Here is an 11,246-nt window from a genome sequence, read left to right on the forward strand (position 1 = left end):
CTGGACCCTTCTTCAGAAAATCTGAAGAAGGGTCCAGACCCGAAACAGCAGCCTTCCTGCTCCTCTGATGCTGCTTGGCCTGCTGTGTTCATCCAGCTCTACACCTTGTTATCTCAGATTCTCCAGCACCAGCAGTTCCTACTATCTCTGAATCAATATTGTGCTTTGTTGTGCTACCCTCCCAGTTCCCTCACTGTGGGCCCAGTTTTATTATCAGTCCATCATTTCTACCCCTTGCTCACAATGCTTTGTCTATCTCCTGAAACTACAAGTGGGATGCCCATGGTGTCCGCAGTGAAGAGGCCAGCCCCACTACACATCCCCTCCTCTGCCTTTGGGGAGGGAGCGAGGGTCCCTCTAAGGAAGCAGCAGCAGGACCACCTCCAGCTCTTGCTCGCCAGCTCAGACACTGACACCTCGGTGGGTACATTTTCTAGATTACAGTCAGGGGGCACTTACTGGGGAGGATGTCACTGCCACACCTCCACAGCTGGTTGAAGAAGAGATGCCCCAGGTCACTGACACTTGGAGGCTTGATAGAGACCAAGCACCTGCTCAGCCTCAGGCAGGAGAGGAGCCCGTGCTGGTGTCATTTCCTGATTTTATCGCCATGCACAGGAAGATCCCGGAGCAGCAGACAGGTTTGTCGGGGCGACGACGTAACCAAACACAAAGGCTGCAGGACTGCTGCAATGCTGCGGGAAATCTGCTGCCTCTGGCATGTGACCATCTGGCTGCCAGCTGCCATGGAGAGGCAGGTGTAGGCCCCTCAGGGTCTGCTGGATATCTGCACAGTACTGTGGATATATGGTGTCAGATGCCAATGTCTAACAATGTGAAATACTGGCAATTGCTGCCCGTGGAACCTGTCGATGTAAGTGGTGAGCTGGAGTCACCAGGTACCTGCACTGACTCACATGTCAGGAATCCTTAATATGTAGTTTCTATCTGGCGATTGGGAGAATCGGAGACTGCATATTAGTGAGATGAGTAAGTAATTAATGAGATAAGTAATAATGAGGGTGATAATGAGTGATAATCATATTAATAGACATTGTGCCACTCACTTGTAAGGGTCAAATCTCGACATCCAATACCTAGTTTGGAAAATGCAACATTTTTGTCCCAACGTCAAGGGGGCCCCCTCACTCGGCATCTCACCCAATTTTCCCAAATAGCATTCAGGGTCTGGGAAGATACCGCCCCTTGTTTTTGTAAAATGTAACTAGCCATTTTTTTGTAGAATGACAGATCCGACAGAGATAATTGTTGACGTTGATCTTATTAGCCATACTGTTTGACATTTTGGAAAGTGAAATAGTTGACAGGAGCAGAGTTAATTAATTCTACAGTCCAATTAATTGAGGGTCCCTCCAATACGATGTAGATGACACTGGCATTGTCACAGGCTTTTAAAATTACAAAATTCTTCCTAAGATTTTTTCTTTTCTCTTGTTTTACTGGTTAAAAACTCATTAAAATCTTATGTCATTGACAATAGAAATGGGAAGATAGACCAGATGAATGCAGAGATGGTGGGAAGGTGCAAAAGGGTAGGGTTGAGATTGCCAGAATACTGGGGCATCAGTTTTTGGGGAAGTGGGACCTGTACAGGCAGTTGCACCTCAACAGGGCTGAGAGAAATTGTCTTCACAAGATGACTTACTCTTCCTGTTGGAGTAAATTGAAGCTATCTTGGCAGGGCTTGGAAACAGGGATGTAGCAGTAGCTGAGTGCATGATGGTTTGACAGAGACAGATAGCTCTCATGAGCAAGAAGCAGTAATTGTGTGAGGTGGGTCAGAAAACAAGGAATGCAATATGATCTAAATTAAGCTCACGGCGCATGTCTATATGGAATGGTAGGTGAGATCTGAGGACCCGGAATGTTAACTCTGATTTCTCTCCATAGAAGCTGCCAAACCTGCTGAGCTTTTCCAGAAATTTCTGTTTTTTTATTCTCATAAATAAGGCTGGTGTGCTGCAGGCACAGGCAACCAGATGAGAATATGAAGTTATGGCAGCAATGAAGACCTGGCTGATAGAAAACATTCAACAAGATATCACATCAAAGACTATTGCAGAAATTATGAGCTGATGGTGTTGAGGTAACATATTGGCATGGATACAACTTTAGCTGGCTAACAGGAAACAGTTTCTGAAGAAGGGTCCCGACCCGAAACGTCAACTTTCCTGTTCCTCTGAAGCTGCCTGGCCTGCTGTGTTCCTCCATCTCCACACTGTGTTATCTCAGACTCCAAGATCGGCAGTTCTTACTATCTCTGAGTGAGTAGGCCCAAATGAGTCATTTTCAGGTTGGCAAGGTGTAAGGAGTGGTATACCCCAGGGATCAGTGCTGGAGCCTCCACTTTTTACAATTTATAAAAATGATTCAGAGAAGGAATACTAAACGTGCGGATGATACAACGATAGCTAAGAAAGTGCGTTGTGACAAGGACATAGGAGGAACAGAGGGTGATAGGTATCTTGAATGACTGGGCAACAATCTGGAAAATGGAGTATAAATATGTTAAATTGCCCACTGGGCATGAAGAATAAAAGGCAAGCATACGATTTAAATCTTGAGGGGGTGTAGAACTCTGAGTGCAGAGCAATCTGTGTATCTAAGTGCATGGATTTTAGAGAATTTGCATGAAGCAAGGAATTTGGAAACAAAATGGTACTGTTTATTGCAAAGGAAATTGAAGACAAAAGTAGGGAGATTATGATTCAGCTCTACAGAGCATCTGTGAGATCACATTGTGGGATACTACACACGGTATTGGTCTCCTTATTTGAAGAAGGATGTAAATACATTGGAAGTAGATCAGGAAATTTTTTTTAACCTCATACCTGGAATGGGTGGGCTACCTTTTGAGGCAAGGTTGGACAGGTTAGGTTTGTATCTGCTGCAGTTCAAAAGTGTAAGAGGCAACTTGATTTGAGCGTATAGGATCCAAAGGGATCTTTGATGTGAAAATGCCGGTGTTGGACTGGGGTGTGCAAAGTCGGAAGTCACACGACACCAGGTTATAGTCCAATGGGTTTATTTGAAATCACAAGCTTTCTGAGCACTGGTCCTTTGTCAGGTGAACGATCTTGACAGAATGCATGCGGAAAAGACACTTCCCCTTGTGGGAGATTTTAGAATTAGGTTCACTATTTAAAATTAAGGTGTTGCCCATCTGAGACAGAGCTGCGGAGAATTTGTTTCTCAAAGAGTGTTGCCAATTTTTGGATCTCTCTTCTTTGAAATGCAGTGAAAGCAGTCTTTGCACTTCTTTAAGGCAGAGGAGATATATTCTTGACAAAAATGGGGTGAAAGGTTATTGTGGGTAGGTGGGAATGGAGAGGAGGCTGTGTTCTTAGTGGCGTTGGGAGCAGGCCCAAGGGACCAAGAAACCTACTCCTACTCCTAATGCTTGGGTTTGTCTGTTCTTATGTTTGACTGGGTACAAAGTATTGCTGCATACAAATTAGTCAAGAACAATAGGGGAGGGAAGAAAGGGAGAGAGGTATTATAATTGATTAAGGAAATTATTACAGTGCTCTGAAGAGAGAATATCCAGGAGGAAGTTAAGGAAATAATGTAAGAAACATTAGTGGTATGATTACAGCATACACTCTATTCTTGATTTACACTATGATCAAGAATACACACTGCATTCTAGATTTACACTATATTGAAGAATGTGCACTGTATTCTAGATTTACACTATATTCTACATGCAAATTGAACTCTAGATTTACACTATATTCTAAATGTACACTCTATTCTAGGCTTACACTATATTCAAGAATGCACACTATTCTAGATACATTATAGATTTACACTATATTCTAGATGTACATATTTTAGATGTCGGAAATGCATATTGCTCTAGATTTACAATATATTCAAGAATGTGTCCTGTGTTCTAGATTTACACTATATTCTAGATTTATGCTGTATTCTAGATGTGCATTGTACTCTAGAGTTATGCTATATTCCAGGTGTATACTGCATTCTAGATTTACAGTATATTCTCGATTTACCCCGTATTCTAGCCACCAAATAATCACAAAAATCTAGTGGAACAAATTTACAGGTAAATCACAGAAAAATTCAAAAACCATTCAAAAAGTAGTGATGAGAGTGAACTTTTATCATTACGGGACATATAAACAGTAAAATGTAAGTAATAAGGTGCAAGGAGTGTGCTAATTAGGGACCAAAAAGAATTGATCATGAAGACAAAGACATGATTGAGCCATTAAGTCAGTTCTTTGCATCTCTCTTTACCAAGGATGAAGATGTTGTTAAAGTCTTAGTGAAAAAGAGATAGTTGAGAAATTGAATGGGCTAAGAACTTACAAACAAAAAAAATTCTAATAAAACTTAAGATTGATAAATTACCAGCACCAGATGAAATGCACGCAATCAAACTCTGCGAAGTAAGAATAGAAATTGCAGGGGTACTTGTTATAATTTTCCAATTCTCCATAGATATGGGGTTGGAGCAGAGGAATGGTTAATTACAGATATTACATTCTTATTCAAAACGTGTTTAAAAGTAAATCCATCAAATAAATTCCAATCCATATAACTTCAGTGGTGGGAAAACTTTTACAACTAATAATCAAGAACAAATCCACAACTTGGGCAATTGTAAACTAATTAAGGAAAGGCAGACTTGCTAAAGGCAAATCATGTTTAACTAAATTAATTGAGGTTCTTGAGAAGGGAACAGAGAGTACTGGTGAGTTTAATGAGATTGGACTTCCAACAGGCACTTGATAAAAAGCTACACTATAAGTGCGACATGAGGTTTGAAGCTTATTGAGTGAAAGGGACAGAGATGGCATTGATACAAAGTCAGAACAACATAAAAAACAAAAATATTTGATAGCGATTCTTAGACGTGAAGTAGGGGTACAGTGAGATTTCCGTGTGTTAATATTGGATCCACTGTTTTTCATGATATATATTAATGATGTTGGCTTGATTGTACAGGGCAGAAGTTTAAACTTTTCAAATAATTTGTGAGGAGGATAGGGATTAGTTTTAAAATGCACAGACTGGAGGCTTTGACAAAATTTGATAGTGATGTTCAAAATCATGATTGGTCTAAATAGAGCATTAGGATTGAAAACCATTGGGATTGAAAACCAGAGAATGGACATTTCACGTGAATGAAGCAACAGTGACATGGGGCAAAAGCTTTTTACACAGAAAGTGGCCAGGATTTGGAATGCATTGCCTGAGAATGTAGTCGAGACAGATTTGATCGTGGCTTTCAAAAGGAATTGGAGAAATCCCTGAAGAGGAAAATTTCCAGGACCATGGGGAAAGGGCAGGAATGTAACATTAGTTGAGTTGCACTTGCAGACAGCTGATGGGGAAAAAATGGGCTGAATGGCTTCTTCTGTATTGTAACCATACTATTATTACATGAGTCTAATCCCACAGAAAACAAACTGTTAGCATCAAGATTTATGTTCAGTTACATTTAAATTCCATGTGCACCTATTCTCGCTTGACTAAACATGAATAATATCTCTTCAAAGCTGCTCTTTCCTAAGTTTTTAAACCAGAACATTGTTTTATTTTATTTACAATATTGTGGATTTCCAAAGTCACCATTGGGACAAGAAGATAAACAGTGAAAATGCCTGTATTACTTTTTTGATAGAAATCCCAAATGTGGCAAAATATTCTACAAAAAGGTTTAGCTATTATGACTAATAATAAATGGAGAGTTAGTACCTATTACTTTTTTGCCAAAATAAAGTCTGGTATGGTATAATTGTGGCGATATTGCCTGGGCAGCATGGTGGCTCAGTGGTTAGCACTGCTGCCTCACAGTGCTAGAGACCTGGGTTAGATTCTAGCCTTGGGCAATTGTCTGTGTGGAGTTTGCACATTCTCCCCATGCCTGTGTGGGTTTCCTCTGGGTGTTCTGGTTTCCACCCACAGTCCAATGATGTGCAGGTTATGTGGATTGGCCATACTAAATTGCCAATTTAGCACGGTGGGTTAGCCATGGGAAATGCATGGCTACAGGGATAGGGAAGGGGTGTGTCTGGTGGGATGCTCTTCAGAGGGTTGGTGTGGAATTGATGGGCTGAATGGCCTGTTTCCTTACACTGTAGGGATTCTATGATTTCTTATGCACTTTCATTGAAGTCACATTGTTTAAGTCAGTACCTGTAAGAAGACTGCTATTTCAGGCTCCTCCATACACTGTAATCCAGACTGAATGACCTTGGATACTTCCTCGAGATGTTCAGCATATTTCCTAATCAATGACCGAATATGTTGTGTCTTTTCTTCCTGCTCCATTGTGATATGCTGCATCATTTCCTTTTTCTTTTCCTCCAGCAGTGCATATAGGCCATCAAACTTCACACACATTTGTTCCTTTTGGCTGTTACTATTCTCCTGGAACATTGAAGCATTCATTTATTTGGTTTAATTTTTCAAATCCCATCCAGCTTCACCCACAAACATACAGAAAATGTACAAAGGATTCCTGGCATTTAGCACCTCACCCTTCTGGTGAATATTAACCCTTTATCTTTAATGTTAACAGGGGTATTAGCACCTTTTCTACCAAAAATATTAAGTGGACAGACAAATTTCATTTGAACAAAAGCTCAAGAGATTGCTGGCTAATATTTGTTCCACCGACACTCAAGAAACCTGACACCATCCGGGACTAAGCAATTGATTGGCACCACATCCACAAGCATCAAACCCTCCACCGTTGATGCTCAGTCACAACAGTGTGTACTATCTAGAAGATGCATGGCAGAAATTCATCAATGATCCCCAGACAGCACCTTCCAAACCCATGACCACTTTCATCTAGAAGGACAAGGGCAACAGATACATGGGAACACCACCAACTGCAAGTTTCCCTCCAAGCCACTTACCATCCTGACTTGGAAATATACCGTTATTCCTTCAGTGTCACTGGGTCAAAATGCTGGAATTCCCTCCCTGACAGCATTGTGGATCTACCTACAGCACATGGACTGCAGTAGTTCAAGAAGACACCTCACCACTATCTTCACAAGGGCCACTAGGGACAGGCAATAAATGCTGGCCCAGCAGGAGATGCCCACAACCCATGAGCAATTTAAAAAATTTATTAGGGATGATTTCAAGTACCAATTTTTTTGGTATGTATCAATGCATTACATCTATCATCATGTTAAAGAAGGGATAAAATGTTACTTTTCCTGGCGTATGCTAAAAATCTGGTGACATGATATGCGGGAACACCTGCACCCATGCTGTGATGTGATGGGTACGGGTTCGAGTGGCCCCTTGTTGAGCTTTCACTCTCATGTTGTAGGGACTTCACCTGATGAAGGAGCAACGCTCCAAAAGCTTGTGGCTTCAAATAAACCTGTTGGACTATAACCTGGTGTCATGTGACATCTGATGTTGTAGGGAGATACTGAGCAGAGCTGTGGTTGTTCTGCCTTCATAAAGAATGGAAGACTATTTATGAACTTCTCATATTTGCATAACTTTTGTATGTCCCAATAGTTCAGAGCAGCATTTTTGGAGGGCTAGTAACCAGTTCCTGAAGAACAACTCAACTGTGGATCAAGAGAACAGGATAAAATAAGAGTACAGCTCCTAAGATATAAATATGTTTGTTAAAAATGAAATAATGTCTCATGAAAATATATCTGGAATATTTGCATTCTAATTGTTTGCATTTGCAAAAATTGGAAATACCTCAATACTTTTGCATGTCTCTTCCATCTGAGTGATTATTGTTTGAACACGGTCATTGCTTGCCACCAGCATTGCAATTCCATCAACGAAGTCTGACTGTGCGCAAAATAAAACATGTAATTCTAAATTAGTTAACTGAGCATTGGAGAAGCCAACAGTTTCCGATTTTAATGCTACTTTGAATGAAACTGTAAGAAACAAGATTTCAGGGTGCATCCAGAATTGACAGAAATAGCTTGATGGACAGAATCATATATCAAGATTGCAAATAAGGTTTTTCTCATACTGTGTAACAGCAAAAGCAGGATTAAAGTGACACACAGTTTTATTTAAAAAAAAACACCAAAAGAACTGCAGATGCTGGAGATCTTAAGAAGGGTCACTGGACCTGAAATATCAACTTTACTTTCTCTCCGCACATGCTACCAGACCTGCTGAGTTTTTCCAGCAATTTTTGATTTTTATTTAGTTGTCTATAAATGTACTGATTTGAAGCTGATAGATAAATTATTATAGATTGCCAACAAACATGCGCCAACAGTGATATTAAATTTAAGAGTTTGAACTACATGATGTTTAACAAAAGATATTTAAGTTATATAAAACAATGCAGATGCAGAGTCTTCAACTGCTCCTCATATGACAAGCCCTTCATTCCTGGGATTATTCTTGAAACCCTTCCCTGGATTCCCTCCGACACCAGCACATCCTTCACTAGATATGGGGCCCAAAACCACTCACAATATTCCAAATGCTGTCTGATCAGACCCTTATATAGCCCCAACAGCACATCACTGCTCTTGTGTTCTAGCCCTCTTGAAATGAATGCTAACATTGCACTTTAAGGTTTTAGCAAAGATTTGTAGCTCAGGTTGTGGTTGAGGTTGTTGACTTGCTCACCGAGCTGGCTTATTTTTGTTCAGACATTTCATCACCATGCTAGATAACATCATCAGTGAGACCTCCGATGAAGCAATGTTGTTCTATTACACTTGGAATTTATACTGTCCCGTATATGGTTCTCAACTCATAATGCAATCAACAAACATATAGAATTGGACCCCATATACAAACCCATACAGAACCAAACTGGAAATAACACATCTCTCCATAAAAGACCAGGCAGTATAAATTCCAAGCAGAGTAGAACAACATCACTTCATCGGAAATCTCACTAATGATGTTACCTAGCATGGTGACGAAACATCTAAATGAAAACAAGCCAGCTCAGTGAGCAAGTCAATAACCTAATATTGCACTTGATTTCCTAACTGCCAATTTAATATGCAAAGCTCAAAGAAAGTTACACACAAAGCTCTAGCATTGTCGATGGTGGAGATTTCACTTTCCTGATATTAATTACATTTTGGTGTCAACAATATTCCTATACTGACATCCTGCAACAGTGTTCTCATCAAGCAGGCTAAAGTAGATAATCATATGAAGAATTCTAATAGACAGCAAACCAGAAAGTAAAAAGAACTTATTGTCTTTCACTAATTAACATTTTAAGGGATCATCAAACTTGTGACATGCACATGAGATTAAGGTAGAAGATGAAATGTCTTAAAGAAAATTTAAAAATAAATGAAATAAGCTTTAACATTTTTAAAATCTGAAAAAAATTGACATTCCACAGATATGTAATTAAATTTTCAGGATCAATGAATTTGGCAATAATTGTAACTTAATACATTTTTGCAACCTCCTTTAGAGTTCATTCAACAAGATGTAATCTTTTCAACGATGTTTAAAAGAAATTATTAGCATGAAAAGTAGAAGTTCATCAAGATTTTTAAGATTTCTATCTCTGACAACTTCACCAGTGCACCCTCTGGAGAGGCAGGGAATCACTGACAGTAACTTCTGGATCTATATTAAGCTGTATGTGTGGACAGCAAAGGTTGCTGTCAATTTCACAGTTGTAACAACAGTGAACGCTGATAGTTTTGACATAATTACTCGTGCAAATTTATGTTTTGTGTATTATGGACAGCAAAAGTAATAATTTGTTTTTAAAAAATAACAATAATTGCATTTTAATCGATGTAAGTAACTGAAAGCAATGCATTCCATATGTAAAAACACAGGAACAGGAGTAGGCCATTCAGCCCCTCCAGCCTATTCCACCATTCAATGGCATCATAGCTGGTCTGTGGCCTAACTCCATCTACCTGTCTTTGGCCCATATCCCTCATTATCTTTCCTTAACAAAACTTTATCGATCTCAGATTTAAAACTGACCAGTTTTAAGATGATAACCAATCCTCTGAAGAGCTGTAAGTTAATCATTGGAATTTTTAACCAGTATTTAGTCTCTTTGAACTCGGCTGAGTGAGTGGCAAAGAACTTCAGTGCGGAATCAATACATTGATTCAACCAAAGGCTTTCATTTATTGCTCGGTGCCTATAGCATGCGGTAATTGGTTAGCAAGTCATAAACTGTACCATAACAATGGGAAATAAAAATCCCCAAACCTTATGCAGGCTGAAATCAGTGGTGCAGTGGTTTATCTAAGCACCGACCACATAATACCTGATACTTCAGTGAAAAGCTGCACCTTGAAATTGAAGCATTTCTAACAGTCATAGTTCTGCTGCTTGTTTTCTTTAAAAACACCCAACAAGCAACAAATAAAAGCATGTTAGGATCATCGTCTTATGAAGGGTAAGTCTTAAATTGAAAACTGTTTAAAATAAGTCCAGCCTGTTCCATTGAGTGACAGGAGAGTAGTCCTATGAACTGATTATTTTCCTATCTCTTAAATGAGAACGACAGAAGTAATTTTTTCAAGAACAAGATGACACTGGAAAAAGGAAACTAAGACCTACCTTTTGCCTTTTATAAATGTTATTGAGTGGAGCCACTTCACAGTCTTTGTGAGCCCCAAACACTTTACACATGGAGCATGTTGGCACTTCACACGTCAGACAATAAATGTTGATTCGTTCATCATCGTGTTCCTCGCACATGGGTTGCTCCCTCTTCTTTTCTGGTCTGCAAACAAACAGATTGAATTCCAGCTCTCTGATACTTCACACTAAATACACCACTGACTTGTCTGTTTGTCCCTATCCCAGTCACTAGATGTGTATTCCTATATAATAGAAATGTAGAAAATAGGTGCAGCAGTAGGCCATTCGGCTCTTTGAGACTGTACCACCATTCAATATGATCATGGCTGATCATGCAATTTCAGTATCCCATTCCCGCCCTATCCCTATACCCCTTGATCCCTTTAGCCATGTCCTGCTCCCTCTTGAATATATCGAATGAGCTGGCCCTAACAACTTTCTGTGGAGAGAATTCCACAGGTTTACAACTCTCCGAGTGAGGAAATTCGTCCTCATCTCAGTCCTGAATGTCTTACCCCTTATTCTGAGACTGTGATCCCTAGTTCTGGACTTCTCCAACATCAGGAACATTCTTCCCAGATCTAGCCTGTCCAGTCCCATCAGGATTTTATATGTTGCTATGAGATCCCCACCTCATTTTTCTAAATATCAGTCGATCC

The 11,246-nt window shown here is 39.8% G+C and overlaps 1 protein-coding gene across 1 annotated transcript in view; it reads right to left on the minus strand.

Annotated features, from left to right (window-relative positions):
* Positions 1-10,704, minus strand: part of LOC109936882 (tripartite motif-containing protein 55-like) — a 97,681-nt gene extending 86,977 nt beyond the window's left edge. Inside the window, exons 1-3 of the mRNA XM_020535491.2 lie at positions 10,564-10,704; positions 7,732-7,827; positions 6,187-6,420 (exon numbers count right to left, since the gene is read on the minus strand). Of these exons, the coding sequence (XP_020391080.1) occupies positions 6,187-6,420; positions 7,732-7,827; positions 10,564-10,704 (471 nt within the window). The remainder of the gene's footprint in view (positions 1-6,186; positions 6,421-7,731; positions 7,828-10,563) is intronic.
* Between the last annotated feature and the right edge of the window lie 542 nt (positions 10,705-11,246).

The sequence above is a fragment of the Rhincodon typus genome, chromosome 4, assembly GCF_021869965.1.
Source record: "Rhincodon typus isolate 14 chromosome 4, sRhiTyp1.1, whole genome shotgun sequence".
In the NCBI taxonomy this organism is placed as follows: Eukaryota; Metazoa; Chordata; class Chondrichthyes; order Orectolobiformes; family Rhincodontidae; genus Rhincodon; species Rhincodon typus.